Here is an 18,934-nt window from a genome sequence, read left to right as displayed (position 1 = left end):
TAGGGGTCACCACACCAGCTCATCTGTGTCCATCTCACCCCATCCTAAACATCCTGCTCTACCACACCAACCCTCTCTTTTGGAGAGAAAGGAGCCGACTCTGGGTGCACCCTTTACAAGCCGCTAGTGCAAATCAGGAAACTGAACTAGATACTTTGAACTTTATGCTGGCCTAATCAAATCTGCTTTTGAACGTCCTGTGCTCTGTACTTATGTTACACACCAGTTTTAAATAAATAAAACTGGGTTCGAACCGGCAACCTTCCGATTACAAGACGAACTGCCAACTCTTGAGCCACGTATTAGTTCTGTCCTTCGCTCTAATGGTTGAATGAATTTGACTTAAGTCACAGAAAGCCTCAATAAAGGCAGAAGTTACACCTTTGTCTCAGAATAATGAGGTGGTATTTTTATTTTTCATATGACTTGCATGTCTTGAAAGAACACATGAAGCAATGTGTCTACCATGAACTTTTTTAATCACATCTTCAGGTAATTATTTCCAAACCAACATCAACAACATCAACCAGAGTGCCAGGTAGATTTTGGGGGGCAAACTCAAGGACAGAGAGCAAAGGGAAACCATCACTTTCTTGTGTCCTTGACTCCTCTTCCCACCATAGGTGCAAGCAGAAGAGGTGAAAAAGGGATACAAGGAAAAGGAGTCAAAGCAACAGGTGCTTGGTATATAGTCTCATTTTAAAGTGATATAAATGAAATGACATTTCACACAGCTGTATTTTATGATCTCAGATGTAAAAGTGCTAATGTTGTAATTCAATTAATAAAATAATGCAACAAGGCAAGATGTACACGGAGAAACGAGGAAGAAAGGATTAAATAACAAACATGAGCAGATGAGCTGCTTAAACGGTCCTCCATCCACTAATGCTTGTATAGTCCAGCTGTGTACTGTCTCCTTTATCCAGTGAAGGTAAAAACACTTCCACAACTATAGATCCTCCTGATGGTTCTAAGGAATACAGAAATTAACTTCAGGCTCACAGGCAGGACAGGAAACAAGGAGGTACACACTAGTGAATGAGAGAAGCCCAGAGCACAATCAATGATGCTCAGCTAGAAAACATTGGACTACCCCACCGCCTCCCCCCGGTCAGGAGAGCATCCTTTGAGAGGTTAATCAAAACTGTTCTTCAGTGATTTCAAGGGTCTGCAAATACAATTTGGCATTCGATAATACCAGGTTGATATTAATAGTCTTCAGGACAATACCGAGAAAATCCAACAATCCCTTTTGAGAAACCTCAGAAACAGACTGAGGGGAGCAGAACATCAGCCTCGAACGGATCGGCTGATTGTAAAGTGAAAAGAGAATATTTTCCATGCCAACATAATACAGCCAGCTTTGTTTAAACTTTGTGTTTTGCATGGAGGAAACATTACTCCTGGGTAATTCGTTCCTACCTGTATTCAAAATGTTAAAAACAAAAGAGTCACCACAAAGATTAAATAATGACATTTTATTGGACTGGCCCCAAACAATGGCACACCCCCGGGTGTTACTACCTCTGTGAAATCTGTTAATCATGAGTAGTGCAAGACAGTGTCACTGAGGTTTACTTCTTTTTTTTTTTTTACTTTTTTCACCAAACATAAATAGGCCTCCTGTGCGGTGCATTTCACCTAGTGCTCCAAATATCTCCAAACACATCCTTGAACATTTACACCCTTTGGGGGGGACCTGAGGGGGAGAAAAAGAAAAAGAAAATTAACACACTTTAATAAATTATATAATCAGTTGTCAGTCACTATAAATATATTAGACCCCCCACAGCAGCACAGAGTACTGCAACTGAGTGAAAAGTACCCCATCACATCAAGCATTTTCCTGAATTTCACCTACAGATCCACAAACTTTGTTCAAAAGTCGGTCAAGGGACATTAACATCTCGGTTCCCCTCTCACTGTAGAGCCTGAATAAACAACAGGGTAGATTCTGTTAAATATTCACACAGGAAATCTAAAACAGAAGAACTACCTACTAAAGAAAAACGCATTAACCTCTGTTCCAGTGTGGTGGCAGCTCGTCGTCGTCACGGGCCTCATCTCTGGGCCTGTGGTACATCACTTTCCACTGAGCACTTGTTTCTTTTCAACCCGTGCAAGCAGGAGACACAACAGTGAGTGAAAGTTTAGTAAAACAACATGCACACAGTAGAAATGTATGAAAACTGAAACTATGCCACAGTAAAAACACACCTTATTTAGTTAATTAGACTAAAGAGTTTATGGTTTATTTTGCATTTGCATTTTTTTTTTAAATTGTATTATTTTAAAATATGACAAACACTGCTCACATCATAAGAAACAAACTATGAAAACCTAAACCACTCAGCTGATGCTGGTGAGCAGAATTTAAAACCAAGCAACAATAAAACTTGAAAGGACAACATTTCGAGTTGAACACCTTGTCTCCTCCTGGGAATCACATCGCCTTCAGTCAGATCTTCTCTGCAGAGCCTCTCTGTGAGAGACGGTTCAGAGTCACTACAATGAACAGAAAGGATCTGAAAATATCACAGAAGGAGGCGTCCTTGGCTCAGACTTACCTTGACATGTCCTACACTGCAGCTCGCCGCTGTCCATCTCGCCTGCCTCACCTTCACCTGCCTCTTGCTTGCAACCATCTCTCTCTTCGTCCTGGTCCACTGCATCCGTGGGCTCTTTGTACAGGCCTCTCTTATATGAAGACTTGGCTGGATGCCTTTGTGGTAAAGGGTGAGTCTTCCTCGGTGAAGAATGCTTCCTCACAACCACCCTGATGGGCTGCTCGCACCCTCGTCCATATCTGCCCTCATCCTCCGAATCTCCAGCATCGTCCATGTACATCTTTGAGCTGTGAACTTTGCTCCTGCCCGTCCCTTTAGCGAGGCTCTTCCCACAACACGCGCACACATACCTCTTTGTACCTGGCCGCCACACTTCCTCTACATCCTCAGCAGCACGGGGAGATCCACCAATCACCTCGGTGAGCCGCCTTCCTGCGTACATGTGGTGCTGGGGAAAGAGGTCCACGTCGTCCAGATCCGTGGAGAACATTTCATCTCTGGAGGAGAGTTCATCCAGAGATGGACTAAGGACGCTCATGCGTTCGTGTTTTGGCTGCATGGACAGGTAGTTGTAGTAGTAAGGAGCAGTCGGGGAGCAGAGGTGGCCAGGTCCGGCAGATCCAGGTGTTAAAACATCATCGAACGGCAGCTTGAGGATCTGGTAGCTCCGATCAGCTTTGGCTTCATCCAAAGACACTGCTGGATGTTCCACCGTTGAGACGTGGTCTCTGTTTTTAGACTCCTGTACTGATGGCTGAATGGAGGAAATGGCGAGTGAGGCTGGAGTGGAATTACGCGGCTCCTCGGCATCACATCTGGGAACACATTGATCAGTCACTGAGACATCTGACTGGATATCCATGACTTCTTCTTTCCCAAGATGGAGGAAACCATCTACTGCCGACCGCTTGCCCTCAGGACACTCCTCATGGACAGAGGAGCTATCGAGGGGCAATTCCTCTTCCAGTCTTCCTGCCCAACATCCCTGAGCGCTCAGGGTGCCTAAGATCATTTGGCTGGACTCATCGGCTGCAGTGGATCCGCCGAAGGTCACAGTAGTGGACTCTGAATGCAACATGCGAGCCTGCTCTTCATTCTTCTTTTCTTCTTCTGGAGAAAACATTCCTGAGGACTGGGACGCAATTCCGGAGTCGAGTTCTCGTTCGGCGCCCTGCAGTTCATTGGCTCTAATTTTATCCAGGCACTCTATGAGCTTGGTTATAGCGTCGCTGGGGTCAGTTTGGGCCTCCGAGCAGGCCGTTTCCCGACGGCCATGAGGCTGTGGATGGTAGTGATGCTGCTGCTGGCGAGGTACGTCGCCCCAGACAGGAGCGTGGAAGCGAGGCTCAAACATTCGCCTGTAATCCATCGGGTAAATAGGAGCATGTGGTAAAACAAAGCCAGGGTATTGCATGTACTGGTAAGGGTGCATGCAGGGGCGGCCAAAGTTAAAAGCTGGGAGGATGGTGAGAAGATAAAGGGAATGAATGGCAATGAAGCTGCATGCACCATCTGCAGGTTTAATGCAACAGTGGATGAGTGTACATACCTCCAGGCAGACCAAAGTGACTGTATGGGTTGTTGAGCTGCCACTGTGGATAGAGGTAGCAGGGCTGAGATGGTGGCTGGACATAGAAAAAAGGTCTGGGATGGTGATTTCTCTGTTGTCCACTCCCAAATGATTGTGGCTGTTTGCTTGCATCTACAAAAATGTGTTTTAAGATCATTAACAAGCAATAAGTAAATAATCCATTATTAAATTAAAGGTTTAATCAGCATGAGATGAGATACTTAAGGCTGCCTTTACCGTCCATTTTCTTTCTCCTTCTTGCTCAGCCTGTCAGAAATAAAACCTCCAGAGGGATTAAAACAGCCACATAAACATCCCCAAGCTTCTGGAAATTAAACTCGTTCGTTTGTTTGCTTTTTTTCTCCTTCTATAGTTAAAGTTCCTCTAAACAAACAACGGTAAAGAGGCTTCCCACTCAGGTCCACATGACGCGACCATAAACCAAAGCTGAAACATCTCCGTTAATCAGTCATATAGGAAACAGCTGCAACTCCTGCAGGGCTGCCTGATTCAAGTGCAAACGGAGAAATCAGCATCGCGACCTGTAAATAAATGAATAGTTAGGATTTATTCCAGGGGGTTACAACCTAAAACGGACACACAAAATAAAGAGTCGGCATCAGTAAATAAGTCAATTAAATTATGTTACGCCGGACAGTTATGTCTGAACATGCCAAATTCAGACCAACACCCGACATCGACATGACAGTTATTTTATTTTATTGTATTTTATTTTATTAGCCGAAGGGAGACATAATTAAACAAAAATCGAACAAAGTCAGTTAAGGAAAATATCGATTTAAAAAAGGGCTCAGAATAGTACAAAGAGATCATGGCTAATGAATACTAAAACTCACGAATAAATATGGTTAATATGATATCCTTTAAAAACGTCTTTTTGTTTTTGATTCTGTGTATTTATTTGCTTATTTGATTGTTTCTTTGTAGAGCCAAATCTTTGATTAAAAGCTTAATTCTAATGTCACATATAATTATTTGCCTATATATTTAGATCCGTAAGATTAATGAAAATTATATTATCTATTATTGTAAATATCAATAAAATACTAGGGTTTTATTGTTAAGTGTTAATAAATAAATGTTTTTAATAAATAAGAATGCAGGGGACTTTGCTCTTGTCGGTGGTTCTAAAATAAATGTCCATAATTGTTTTTCTCAGGTGCAGTGTCTGTCTCAGTCCTGCAGGGGTCGCTGTTTGTCTCTTCATCAGAGGACGCAGCTCGCTTGATTCCGGCGCAGGCGCAGTATCCTCTGTTGGCCTCTTGTCTTGGAGGCGCTTATGATGCGTTAAAAGGTTGTCCGCTGCTCGGACCTTCCACACAGCTACTCAGCGTCTCAGCTCGGCACGGGGAGATCACTGCACGCCTTCTGTTGATGGGAAGAAATCCCGTGACGGTTTAGAGTGTGGATCCTGCTAAGGTTTACAGTAAGCTAAATTTTTGTTGTTTTTTTTTTAGGCGTTCTGCGCGAGAAGTGGCTCAGCTTATTTAGCTCTTTTAGCAGCTAGCCTAGCAGTTTGTGTGCGTGTTAGCAACATGACCACTCTCGTTAGCTACTGCTATAACGCCCTTTTTTCATAGCAGCTTCTTTGCTGAGTTGATGATATTATATCCGTGATTTTCTAACTATAACTGCCGGCTCATCCTTCTCGCTAGCTAACTGGTAAGGTACACCGGAACTACGAAGCTAATGGGGAAGCTATAGTTGCTAACTTGCCGCGGGTGACTACTTGAGCCAGTGATATAACGTTACATAGAGGCTAGATGTCTAGCTATCGTAATCAACAGATGGGGGACCACCTCTGTGGAGGTACACGTAAGAAACATAGCCCCGTGGTGTTTGCCAACTTCAACATCTGGCTAACGGCTCCATGTTTTAGACAGCACCGGGGTTTGTTTTGGACGTGGTGGAACGTGCTAACGAAGCTAGCAGTCCAGTTTCAGTGTGGTCCGAAAAATGTTTGGCCGGACTGAAAAAATATCTCAGTATTTATCTGCAGGATAACCTGTTAGCAGGCTGTGAGGCTGACTGCGTCCTCGGTGGCTGGCTGGCTGCGTAAAAAGCACGTTTTCCAAGGTGTTGCGTACAGATTGGGCCCGCATTAAGTGGAAGAAACCCTGTAGACGCATAAATGTGGATGGAGTTGTATCAATCTTGACAGTTGACAGCTGTTAATATAGATATGAAGTTTTTCCGCGGTGTGTGGAACGTGCTAGTAAATTGCACCGATGCATAACCCCGAATCCGTTAGCCTGCAGACTGGTGTAACATATGTTAGGTAAAGATTATTAGCGGGGGGTTTTTTCTTTTCTTAATAACATCACCTTTGCGGCTTATACTCCAAGGTAGATTTTCATAGACCTGGGTGAGGTTGAGGTTCAAGACAGGTGACTAATTGGAGCTGGAAAACCCCTGCTTCAGTGTGGCTTAGTAAGGCTTTTTTTTTATTTTTTCTGGCAAAATGTGGTGACCCATCTTCCTTGCTTCTTGGCACTGCTACTGGTGATGTAACTGCATATAGAACTTTTTTTTTGTTTTTTTTTTTTAAACATTGTTATTTCCTGAGGATTTTCACTCATTTTTTGTTTAATTGACAGCTGTGAACAAAGGTGAAATGAGATCAGATCAGGCAAAATGGTTTGGTGATTATTGAGAGTGCTTTAAAATCCAGAAACTCTTTAAGGTATTAGGTAGAGTTAGGATCTGGTGACTGGTGAAGACTTTAACGCACTCACCTAACTATTCGGTGACCCCTGAGGTCTGTACCGTAAACCAGTTGATCTTATCCAGATAACATCAGAGTTAAACTTGGGTTTCCTGTGAAGGTGGTTTACTTTAGGATTGTGTTAGGACAGGGCGTTTGGTGTAAAAACTCTGCTACATAAAAGTTAGGAGCCTGTGGTAACCCCTTGCACCAATGGAGAAGCCATGCTGTACACCAGCAAACAACAAAACATGTCTTTTGTGACTGCTACACCTGGAGTTACAAAGGGACTATTAAAAATGGACACATTGTAGCCTTTCAATAACAATTTTACAAAAAAAAACTGTGAATCCATGTAATTCAAATGCTGTCTTGTTTCTTAGAAGGGTTTTGGGTAGTTTCTAGCCAGGCTGTTTTCTGGCTTTTTCCTACTCTTACCAGTTCCAGCGCGATACAGGTGCTTGGCTTTGGGCATTTGTCGATGTTGAGTAGCAATTCCATACCAGTGTTAAATTAAATTGAGTGACTGGGAATCTTTTTGTAAGCTAATATCAGACTCGGTTCAATTGCACTCTCTCTAGTTTTGTAATATAACATTTCTATCCAGCCCAATCTTTTGAGTCAGACCAATATTCAATACAAATATTAGATCCATGCATCTCTTGTTGTTTCATCGTCTAAGTCACTAAGCAGTGATTGCATATTTTTGTGAATTTTGGGGTGTAATTATTTACCATCTTCACCATCATCATGTCATGTCACCAAATCACTTCATACAACAGAATTTAGTGTGAGAAACAGTGCCTTTGCACAAAAAATAAAAAACCATTACAGATTTTGAAACGTATATGTTTCTCGGGTAGCGAATCGGGTGGGGATATTTTCCAGTGTTAACCTTTCCCACCCAGCAGGAAATGGTGTGCTTCAACTGATAATACTCTTTAGTGTGAGATCACACAGACTGCGCAGGTTAAAGACAAACTAATGTCAGCGTTATTTGCGCTCTCACTGAAGAGCTCCTCAGAATTCAAGGCTGCAGTGCATGTGGGAAAACGGCTGTACTCGCTGACCAGCTGCCAGTGCAGTTTCTGGACGAGAGGGTGAAGTGAGTGCTAAGACTCTGACGGGAAATGCAATTTTTCAGGGTGTTCAATGCTCAGACAACCTAAAGAAAATCAGAGGAATGTAAAGAGTTTGTAGATTTCTTATTTTTCCTCTACTGCCGGTTTCTCTGCATGTGAGACTCACGCTTCCTTTTTTCTTTTTTTACAGACAAGCACTGATGTAGCAGCTCGCTCTCTCTCTACCTCCACTCCCCAGTGCCTCACTGCATGACCTCAGACAACAAATAGGAAGCCCACAAGGGGGAAACAGCCCGTTCCTCAACCCGGACCCCCTTCCTCTGGATGCCTCGTGGTGATGCTCAGCTTTTGGCACATCTCTAGCAGAAGGAGCAACAGATATTTTTCGACATAGGTGTTGTACGCCTCCACTTGGGCTTGGGGAGTCATTAAAGAGTTGGCCCCTGCCCACTCCCCCTTCCCCATTTATCCTCTTGAATCTTTAAGATTGTAACTTTTTCTCCTGGTTGGCTGGAGTCCGGTTCTGCCGGCTGCGTTACTTTTCAAAACTGGGGCGGGATTCATGGGATGCGACCATGTCGGATCTCAGTGAGCGAAGGCCGGTCAACACGGACTACGCTGTCTCCCTGCTGGAGCAGCTCAAGTTCTTCTATGAACAGAAGTTACTGACTGACGTTGTGCTGCTGGTGGAGGACACGGAGTTCCCGTGTCACAAGATGGTCCTGGCCACGTGTAGCTCCTATTTCAGGTGAGTGCGCCTCACGGGGATGGAATAACTCGCGTTGTGCGCGTCTGCTTTTAACAGCCTCGGGCTGCTTGTGACTCTAAATGCGAAGAGATGTATGCATGCTGTCTTTATGTAGCCTGGTGAGGTCTGTGGGTGCTCACCTCCCTCAGTTTTAATGAATAATGCATCTTGTAGTAGAGCAAGTGTTACCTGCTCTATACAAAACAAGTGGATGGGGTTACTTGAGTGCTGGAATGTCCTCTACACCAGTTGAGGGTTTGACATAAATAACCAGGAAAAATGTTTGTCAAGCAAGCACAAGCTGAAGGAAGTCAAATTCCTTGTTTGTGTGAACGAACTTGGCCAAAAAAAAGATGATTCTGATTAACGAAAGTGTGGTAATTAAAATGAAGAGGCTCATCGTGGTGGTATTAAAAATATGAAGGAAGCCATGTTTTTGAGACACCGTCTTATTAAAATGCATGCTGTCATCAGGACTAGACAGCATGCATTTTAAAAATAGGTGAGTATTAACTGTAAAATGCATTTTAGTGTCCGCCTGTTCGACAGAAGTAGTCTGTTTTATCGACAAAAACGTTTTTTGTTTTTTGGGCAGCAGTTTCTGATTAAAGCCTTCACCAGGAAGACAGGTGTAAAAGATGGTCTGCTTGAGCCCAAACTAAGGGACTGAACTGCTCTGGTCTGCACTATGTACCACGGCCGAGCTAAAAGGGAAGGAGCCAACATGTAGCCCGGGACAGACACAGATGGAGGCAGAGAGTTGATGCTGATGTAAAGATGATGTAGCTGTCAGCAGAGATGGAGACAATCTAGACAATTTCTAGAGTTGACAGTAGTAGTGCTCATGACTGTATTTAAAGTCAAACATTGGAAGGTTAAAGTTTGCAAGACCCCATAAATCAAACCACCTGCTCAGCTAACTCAAACATTAGGAGATGCATGTCTTCAATTTCTCACACGGTGACAAACCTGCAGAAGTAAGAACGGATTAAAATAAAGCTGCAAGCAGTGATGATTGTCGCGGCGTATCCAGCAAGTATGTGGATGTCTTTAGCCATGGATTCTACTTGGATGTTGGACAAACAAAACTTGCTAGGTGGTTTTGGATACCCCCTCATTATGTGTTTAACCTGCAGTGGAAGTGTTATGTGCATGTTTATCACGTTGTCCAGATTTCCTATTGCTACTAGGAATCGCAGTAACTGAGAATTATTACTGGCACATACATGGCTGTTATCACACGTAGTGCCTGTAGTGATCAAAATTGTTTGATTTGATAAATCATTTCCTGCTTTTTCTTCTTCTCTTGTCATTTTTCAAATCAACTGGAAGAGAATGAATTTAAAGAGAAACTCCACCGTGAACCAGGGTTTGAGTGGTGAATTTTTAGAGGAGTGTTGGCCATTTACAGAAGTTGCATCAATAACTCTACATGGATTCGGTGCAGAAATAGAAATTGAGCTTTTGCCTGATTGTTGATGTTAAGCTAAGTTCAGTGATAAGGTAGGTAGATGCTGGTTTTGAACCTGCTTTGTGGTACGGGCACTGAAATATTTATGCATGGGGGGAAAAAATGAAGCAAACATATCAATCAAAGCCCCCCGAGACCTCATTTGTCCACACCACATTGCATGATAAAGAGTGTGCAGTGTAGTGAATAAGATTCTGTGCATGATGGGAGCTCCTGCAGCATTTGAACACACCATCTACCTCCTTCCTGTCTCATTGCATGCACTCCAAGAAAAACCTCCCATCAATTCAGACCTCTCACAACCGTTTCCCATGCAGTCGTTATCTGGTGTGAACATGGGAAATGTTTCCCCTTCGGGGTGTAGAGGTGTCGCAGCACTTTCTCTTTAAAGTGGAGCCTATTCCTCCTCTTTCTCTCCACGCATGCCTCTCTTCAAGGAATGGAGGGCGTCTGTGCAGAGCGCTTGTGTTTATAGGGGGAAAGTCTGGTCACGTAGGTCCTGGTGAAAGATGGAGAGCAAAAAGTGGGGAAACAAGGGAGGTGGGGGTGTGCAGGGGTATGCCTGCAGGATTGCGTAATACAGGCTGGCAGGTTTGGTCGCTGTTGTGATCAGCACACAGACACACAGCCCCCAAAAGCCAGTGTTCAGGTGGGCAGAGCAGTTCTTTCTTTTTCATACAGTGATTGCTTTGAAAAATAAAAATTAGAGCAGCATGTTGTAGTCAGCTGTTTATCACCCTTGAACAACATTCAACAGTGCTCACCACAATGTCAAAAAGCTGATATATTCAAGCACAAAGGGCTTCAAATCCTCCAACCAGTGACTGCGAATTATCTTCCGGATGTTTTTTAGAGCAGGGGATTCTCTGGATTTTAAGTGGGCATAAGGAAATGAAGTGTTAGTGCTTTCGGCCTCCCCAAAATAGTAGTTGTGCAGTAATACACGGTGCCTCTGAACACTCTGTATCTAGCACAGAATCCAAATAAATGTAAATTACCATCTCAAGCCACTAACTGTTTCTCAGATTTGTAAATCTGAATGAACTGATGCAGTAAAGAGGCTCTGATTCGCGCCAGCTGCTGATGAATGACAACATGGCAGCGTGGGCATCCCACCGAGGCTGCTGATGCAATGTGGGGGTTGGAGACTACCAGCCAGGTGCTGGGTGTTGCTTGTCGCCTTTTGTCATCTGGTATTAGTGAAACAAGCTTATTAGTGTTCAACAAGACAGCAGTAACATCTGTTCCAGGTAAATCGGTGATGCTGCAGTGTTTACCACAGATTATGAACTCCAATACAAAGAGTTGGAGCTGTTTTGTCAAAGGTACTTGGTGAAAATAACTTAAGCTGGTCTGCTCTTCAGCCTTGGTGACTTCATGTAAAAATACATGAAGTAGGTTGGAGTGATGCTCCAGAGCAGAGGCAGCCCAAGGTGATGAAGTTGGAGGAAACTCAGCTGACCTGAAATTCTATCATTGGTGTTCTTGTAGGTCACGGTATCTTTAATGTGACTTTTGGATAAGTTGGTCTTCATATAATTTTATAATATAAAGATGCATGACATAACACAACCAGTTGTTAGTTACTGTTACCCAGCATGCATGTGCCGTTACTGGTGTAAGAAATGGTTTGTTTCACTGATTTTTGTGTCTCAGGATGTTTGCCCCGTTAAACAGGATCAGTTTTGGATTAATAATTGTTTTCATATTAATGACTCACGATTAGAACCTGACAGATGGATAAAGAATTGTCAGTCCTGTGTTTCAGTCAGACATAATTTGAACAGAAATGTTAAAAGGAGGTGACAAACTTACTTTAAAGTGAAGCCTTTGTGTGGGAAATGCTGAACTTAGTTTGGAAATTTTATACAGATATTAAGAAGTCAGTAAACGGGTGTCATATTAGTATGTTAGATAACTGGCAGCTATAATGCCAGAGTTACCTGTAGAAAGAGAGGAAAGTACAAACTGGATAAAGCAGGCTCCTCTCCATCAGAGCTCATTGTATCTGTTATCTTGCTCTGAGTTATGATTAAGATGGTGTGGAAAATGTTTTCTGTTCATATTATTTATTTATTTTTTAAATTGGGTGATGCATATGATTAAAATTTCATATCTTCATGAACACCAGTGAACCTCAGTTGACATGAGATCTCGCTGTTTCACTTCCTCTTACATCGGCTGCTGCGTTGACTGTCGTCTCACTGTTGTTCTGGTCTTTCACTCGCAGGGCAATGTTCATGAGCGGCCTCAGCGAGAGCACGCAAACCCACGTCCACTTGAGGAACGTGGACGCGGCCACCCTGCAGATCATCATCACGTACGCCTATACGGGCAACCTGGCCATCAGCGACAGCACAGTAGAGCCACTCTACGAGACCGCCTGCTTCCTGCAGGTCAGTGCAGTGAAGGACAAAGAAAAGGAACAACCTGTGCTATTTCTCTGTGCCAAAGAGCTCTGTTGTTGATCTGAATTTGTATCAATCCGCCACTGAAAGTAGTGCTCTGGTAGTGGCCTCGATAAATTCTATCCTTATTTTGTATCTTTAAAGATAAGAATATGAAGAAGACTAAAACTAAAGACACATCCTTTATTCTCCTATTTAGGTTGAGGATGTCTTGCTGCAGTGCAGAGACTACCTGGTGAAGAAGATCAATGCTGAGAATTGCGTCCGCATGCTGAGCATCGGTGACCTCTACAGCTGTAGTGAGCTGAAGCAGAGCGCCAAGCGCATGGTGGAGCACAAGTTCCCCAAAGTGTACCGACAGGAGACCTTCCTCCAGCTGTCCCACGAGCTGCTCATAGACATCCTGAGCAGTGACAACCTCAACGTCGAAAAAGAGGAGACTGTGCGCGAGGCTGCTATGCTGTGGTTGGAGTATAATATGGAGGCACGATCACAGCACCTGTCCTCGGTTCTGAGTCAGATTCGCATAGATGCACTGTCTGAGGTGACCCAGCGCGCCTGGTTCCAGGGTCTGCCGCCTAACGACAAGTCTGTGGTGGTTCAGGGCCTCTACAAATCCATGCCCAAGTTCTTCAAGCCACGGTTAGGCATGACTAAGGAGGAGATGCTGATCTTCATGGAGGCCATGTCAGAAACCCACAGTGACGGTTATGTATTTTCTTCGAACGTGCCTACTACAGTAGTGTGTTACAGCCCACAGGCGGAGAAGGTGTACAAGCTGTGCAATCCCCCGGGAGACCTGCAGAAGGTGGGCACGCTTGTGACTCCTGATAATGACGTGTTCATCGCTGGTGGGCAGATCCCTCTCAAAAACTCAATCTCCAACCATGGCAAGAGTGGCAAGTTACAGGCGGTGTTCCGCTCAGTCGATAGTTTCTTCTGGTTTGATGCCCAGCAAAACTCCTGGGTGCCCAAAACCCCCATGCTGTGTGCTCGAATCAAACCCACGCTGGTCTACTGCGACGGCTTCATCTATGCAATCGGAGGGGATAATGTCGGAGGAGAGCTGAATAAACGCACAGTGGAGCGCTACGACTGCGAGAAGGACGAGTGGACCATGATGAGCCCCCTACCCTTCGCCTGGAACTGGAGCACCTCGGTGGTGGCGCATAACTGCATATACGTCATGACCCACGATTTGATGTACTGCTACCTGCCACGAGCCGACACCTGGATGGAGATGGCCATGCGCAAGACGAGCCGCTGTTTTGCATCTGCAGCCGCCTTCGGCGACCTCATCTTCTACATCGGCGGGCTCCACGTTGTCAGCAACTCCGGCATCCGTCTGCCAACGAGCACCATTGATGGCTCCTCAGTTACTGTGGAGATTTATGATGTCAAGAAGAATGAGTGGCGTCTGGCGGCGAATATCCCTGCCAAGCGCTACTCCGACCCGTGCGTGCGGGCCGTGGTGCTGCTCAACTCGCTCTGCATTTTCATGCGTGAAACCCACATGAACGAGCGTGCCAAGTATGCCATCTATCAGTATGACGTGGAGCTCGACCGTTGGTTCCTGCGGCAGCCCGTGTCGGAACGTGTGCTCTGGGATCTAGGCAAGGACTTCCGCTGTGCGGTGGGGAAGCTGTATCCCTCCTGTTTGGAGGAATCCCCCTGGAAACCCCCAACATACCTCTTCTCCCCCGATGGCGCAGAGGAGTTCGAGGTGGACGGTGAGCTGGTGGCCCTCCCTAACGTATAGCTCATAAGCACCCCTCCCCTATCTCTCCGTCTAAAGCAGGAGACTATATTACCAAGGAATAAACAATAAGGGGAGGGGGCTCATTGGAACTCTAGAAAACAAAAGGGTTTGACTTTCTGTATTGTAGAGGGAGCTCTGGACTTCAGAGGCTGTTGCTGATGAGCAGCCCAAAACAAGTTTGGAGCAACAACAAAAAACGCCCCCTCAAAATTACTAGTAATCTTAAAAAAATGTTTTCCCCGTGTTCATTGGTTTCTTATTTTTCTTTTTTTGCCAGTGAAATGTGTTTAGATTTTCCTACATTTGTCATACTGTTCCAACTAGAGCCCGACCGATATCAGCTGGTGCCCAATTGGCACGTGTCTTGTCCGATATTTTTCTACGAACGTAACACAAAAAACAAAGTTTGAGGTCATTCAGGCGTCCAAGCAACTCAGACTCCAGTGTTTCCTGCAGATTTCGTTTCTGTTTGTGGTGGTCACATTCTGAAATGAGTAAAATAAATATTACTGTTTTATAAGGTGCTCCTCTGCAGTTTTCAATTGCTGTGGTCTCTGTGATAAATAACAGTGCAATATATTCAGCTGCCTCTCCGGTGAGTCTCTCATCACTCGGTTTGGACAGCTGCTGACCAGTGCCAGCAGCTGTCCAAATCTACCACAGGGGGAAAGGCTGGAGAGGCAAGGACCACCACAACAGTGAGCCAGCCAGTAGGGAAACATGAGGTGGGAAGGGAGTGGGCTTTGAAAATAAGAGCGTTTAAATTTATGGAAGTTTTTTGCCCATGTCTGCATGAGAAACACTGGACTCATGGTTTACATTCACTCAGCACTGTCAGCAGCACATGTAGCAGAGTAGGAATCACAGCTTTGAAACGTGGTCAGGCAATTGGCGATCTGCCTCCAAAAGTAATTTTAACCATGATAAATAATGAGAACAATCTGAAATGCTCCAGGTTTGTATTTCCACCGATCAGCCACAACGTTAAAGCTGATCTTTTATTTATTTTTCGTTCCAATGATGGTTATTTCAAGCCACTGTACACACTGATATTCACTGGGAACTATTCAGTATTATATCACTGTTCATAACAGTTGTAACACAGTTTGTTTTGTTTCAGTTTCACTTGGCAAAGTTTGCTCTGCACCTCAGTTCAGTTTACTCTTTGGAGGTTTCTGGTCGTTTCAAGGCACGATGCACTCTTATATTCACTGGGAATTACTCAACAGTTGTGGCACAGTTTGTTAGTTTCACCTGGCGGAGTTTGTGTCAAATCTCATTTTCGTTTACGTTGACAGCCGTTAAGTCACCGCTGGCTTTTCGTGCTTCGTTGTGTGCAGCAGCCTCTAGGTCCATTACTGCCACTCACTGGTAGGAGACACGCATCACATCACTTTAGCTTTGGTGTTATAACTTATCCTAAAATCATGATCATAGTTCTCTTTGCAGTACAATGCAGTGGTGTCAAAGCTGTTTGATCTTCAGGCAGGTGTGTGTGTGTGTGTGTGTGTGTGTGTGTACACCAATATACAGAATTTTTAATTTAAAAAAGAAAAAAGGAAAAAAAAAGAGCATCCACACCAAAAGATCCAGCGTCGTTCAGGCTCTAGTTCCTACAATATGATAATCTAAACGTCAGCAGATGCAGATGATGATGAGGATAATGATGCACTTGTAAATCTACTCAAATGTCAATGGCAACTGTACCAAAATTACCCCCCAAAGCCCCTTATTAGATTGTTGCTTCCCCCTCTCTCCGCTCCTGTTCTTTCCCCCCCTCTTCTCTCATTACTGATGAAGGAATACTCTGCAGAAAATCTGGCTTTACAGCATGAGAACCTCAGTTTGATCCACTTTAACATTTTTCTTTTGCTCTGTGCAAAAGAAGCTGATTTCAGACGTTAAGTTAACATAGTTAAAGTCAGTCAAAAGTGAGTGTAGAGTGCAAAAGTGTAGAAAAGCAGCAGTTCTCCCCATTTGATTCTTAAAACAGAAAATGTTTGACTCTTAATTTAAAAAAAGAGTTGTATTAGATTTTAACTGCGTCATTCTCTGCTTTCAGCTTTTATAAGATTTGCTGCTTTTCTTTAACTTTTTTTGCAGAGGTAATGAAATAGTTTCTAATCTAAGAGTTTAAGCTTACATCTTCAAATTTCAGTAACACTGGTTTACTTTTTTTTTATTTTTTTTATTTTTTTTTCCTCTCTCTTGCAGTCACAAAGCAGGTGAAGTTTAATTTCCAGCAGAGTTTTCCTTTTTCAAAAAACAGGATCACTTATTTCCTCAAAAGGCCTGCAGACGAGGGAAGCAGAGGCTGCGGTTTTTGGGAAAGGCCAGAGAGGCTGTTTTTAAAAGCGAGAGAGAGGGTGACTGCAGGTTCAGCCACCCGTCGCCTCTCCTCCCTCACCTCTCTGTCCTCTGCCCTCACGCCGCCGCTGCCTGTTCCTCGAGTTGGTTTGCACACCGGTCTTCCACACAGCCAGCAGTCAACGCCTCACTCGATCTGCCGTGACATGATCGTGACACTTTGTTTTTCTCCAACACACAACTCCATTCACAGTACAAACAGGTTTCTGGCTCATCATCTTTTTAAGTTTTTGTTTCTTATTTCCAAGCTGCTGAAATATATATAAAATGTATAATAGAATATCTATTTTTCATATGTTTAAAAGAAAACTGTTCTAGTGTGGGGAAATAACCAGGTCTATTTTGTATTAGGTTTTTTTTTTTTTCTTTTTTCTTTTAAATTAATATCAGACTTTACTGTAGTGTGATTGTGGGGTTTTTTTTTTTTTGTTTTTTTTTTTTCCTTTTCCCCTATTGAATTACATTTTCCGAAGTGAATATCGAGGAATCTTGCTGCTGATTGGTTGTGAGAGGAGCGGGCTAGCCTTGGGATTTTTTGCTAAGGAAACTGTCCCGCCAACCACTAGCAGAAGTGGAGAGGGGCGGGGTTAGAGGAGGGAAGGGGTCTTCCTCCTTTTTTTTTTTTTTTTTTTTTTTTTAAAAACATGAGCACAGGTGCTTCATGACGAACCTTACTAGCATGTTTGGCTGCATCATATTCCTTTGGCACTGTATTTTGAATGAACGTTAATTTATTAAAAAAACATACCAAAAACGTTCCTGAAAGTAGACTCCCTGTTTGTTTGTTTTTGTTATACAATTTTTGAAAAATAGGTGCTAGATGAAGAAATGCAAAAATAATGCACGTTTTTGAAATTCTTTGCTGTGGGGTTTCGGCACCTTGAAACAATGAGCTATTCAATGTAAAATAATGCAAAATGCTGTCAAGCAAGTTTATCTTTCATGCCTGGCATTGCTGAAATACTTTTTCAAGAAGTCAAAGTGTCTTGCTTACACCCCTACATACTGTTTATTCTGGTTCATGTGACAGGCGTTAGTGAAGTTGCAGTTGCTGCTAAATACAGAAACTGAGCGAGCAAATACAGAATTGCTGCCTAGGAAATAGCAGGGCATTTTACATCCAATGGTACAGCTCTATGTGGAGAATAAAAATTTACTTTTTTATTTATTGTTTTTTCTTAGCGATAGAAAAAGACGTGTAGGGGTGGACAGGAGAAAAACAAGCCAGTGCTGTTTGGAGCTGTACATGTGGAACTTCCTTTAAAACAAATGCTAAACAGCTGAGTGGAGGTCAAACTGTGTAAACTTTACAGTAATGGATGGTGGTTTGATGGATGTAATCAAATTCTCCACACAACTGTGTAGCATTTGTTTTGAAGGATGTTCCACACCTACAGCTCCAAAAGGTAGAATTGATCAAATTCTTTTATCCTGTATAGGTGTGAAGGCGTAAATATGCATGCAACGCGTTTGTATACTATATTGGTGAAGCCATCAATACCATTAAATGGAAACACCAGGCTGCAAACATGAAATCGAGAAACAAAATAGTTTCTGTCAAATTGCTCAGATTTACTTTCCCGTTAACGTTAGTCACAGTAGAAAAATGGGATGGAGACCAAAAGCAAAATGTTGCAACTTCAGTTGTTGCTTCAAAGACTGGGACCAGATCTGCAACTAGTCAGTTGCTGCCTCCGAAGCAGTTTTGGTGCTTTGAAGTGGTGATAAAATAGCAACGAGACTGAGTCAGTCTGCTATCAGTCTGCAACTGAATGCAGTCTCTTTGAGATTATACAGTGATTGTGATAAATTAATTGCAAATCTTTCCATCTATTTCACATTAACAACTTACATAGAGTAAAGCCAAAACCTAAGATCTGAAAGAAGTTCTTCCACAAATAGTGACACAGTTGCTGCACAACAGCGATTTACCTGCAAAATCACACAGCTCATCAGCAACCTTGCTTTTATATAGGAGTACAACTAGCTGAGTCAAGTCCCCTGTTCCACAGAGATGTGTTGCAGACAGTAATTAGTCTGTTTCATGTGAAACTGCCCAACTTTGCAGCAGAATAAACATGATTCTAGATATAGGATATGGGAAACCTTTTCAGCTTCATTACAACTGTAAATCTAATCCATGTGGATGCTGGGGTCGGGTGTGGCCAATTTGAAAAGTGAAGGTCAAGTGATGTCTGCTAGGCTTCACCTCAGCGAACTTGAGTGAATAAGCT

General features: G+C 43.4%; 2 protein-coding genes across 3 annotated transcripts; one reads left to right on the top strand and one right to left on the bottom strand.

Moving 5' to 3' along the window:
* Positions 1-548: 548 nt before the first annotated feature.
* Positions 549-4,654, bottom strand: buc (bucky ball). The gene is made up of 7 exons (XM_082545544.1): positions 4,378-4,654; positions 4,120-4,272; positions 2,571-4,025; positions 2,429-2,485; positions 2,023-2,109; positions 1,865-1,934; positions 549-1,702 (listed from the first exon to the last, which is right to left on the bottom strand). The coding sequence occupies exons 1-6, from the start codon at positions 4,382-4,384 to the stop codon at positions 1,903-1,905; spliced, it is 1,791 nt and encodes a 596-aa protein (XP_082401670.1). The 5' UTR covers positions 4,385-4,654; the 3' UTR covers positions 549-1,702; positions 1,865-1,902.
* A 737-nt stretch (positions 4,655-5,391) lies between these two features.
* On the top strand, positions 5,392-17,470 carry kbtbd2 (kelch repeat and BTB (POZ) domain containing 2). 2 transcript variants are annotated; one of them, XM_082545543.1, is made up of 4 exons: positions 5,392-5,580; positions 8,138-8,695; positions 12,397-12,562; positions 12,774-17,470. In XM_082545543.1, exons 2-4 carry the CDS (start codon positions 8,523-8,525, stop codon positions 14,331-14,333), a joined length of 1,899 nt encoding a protein of 632 aa, XP_082401669.1. In that variant the 5' UTR covers positions 5,392-5,580; positions 8,138-8,522; the 3' UTR covers positions 14,334-17,470. The 2 variants fall into 2 exon arrangements, with proteins under 2 accessions (XP_082401669.1, XP_082401668.1); XM_082545542.1 differs by having other exon boundaries at positions 5,396-5,587.
* Positions 17,471-18,934: the final 1,464 nt, after the last annotated feature.

This window comes from Aulonocara stuartgranti, assembly GCF_965226115.1.
Source record: "Aulonocara stuartgranti genome assembly, chromosome: 9".
Taxonomy (NCBI): Eukaryota; Metazoa; Chordata; class Actinopteri; order Cichliformes; family Cichlidae; genus Aulonocara; species Aulonocara stuartgranti.
Note: the sequence above shows the minus strand (reverse complement) of the source record. Positions and strands in the feature narration are given on the sequence as shown.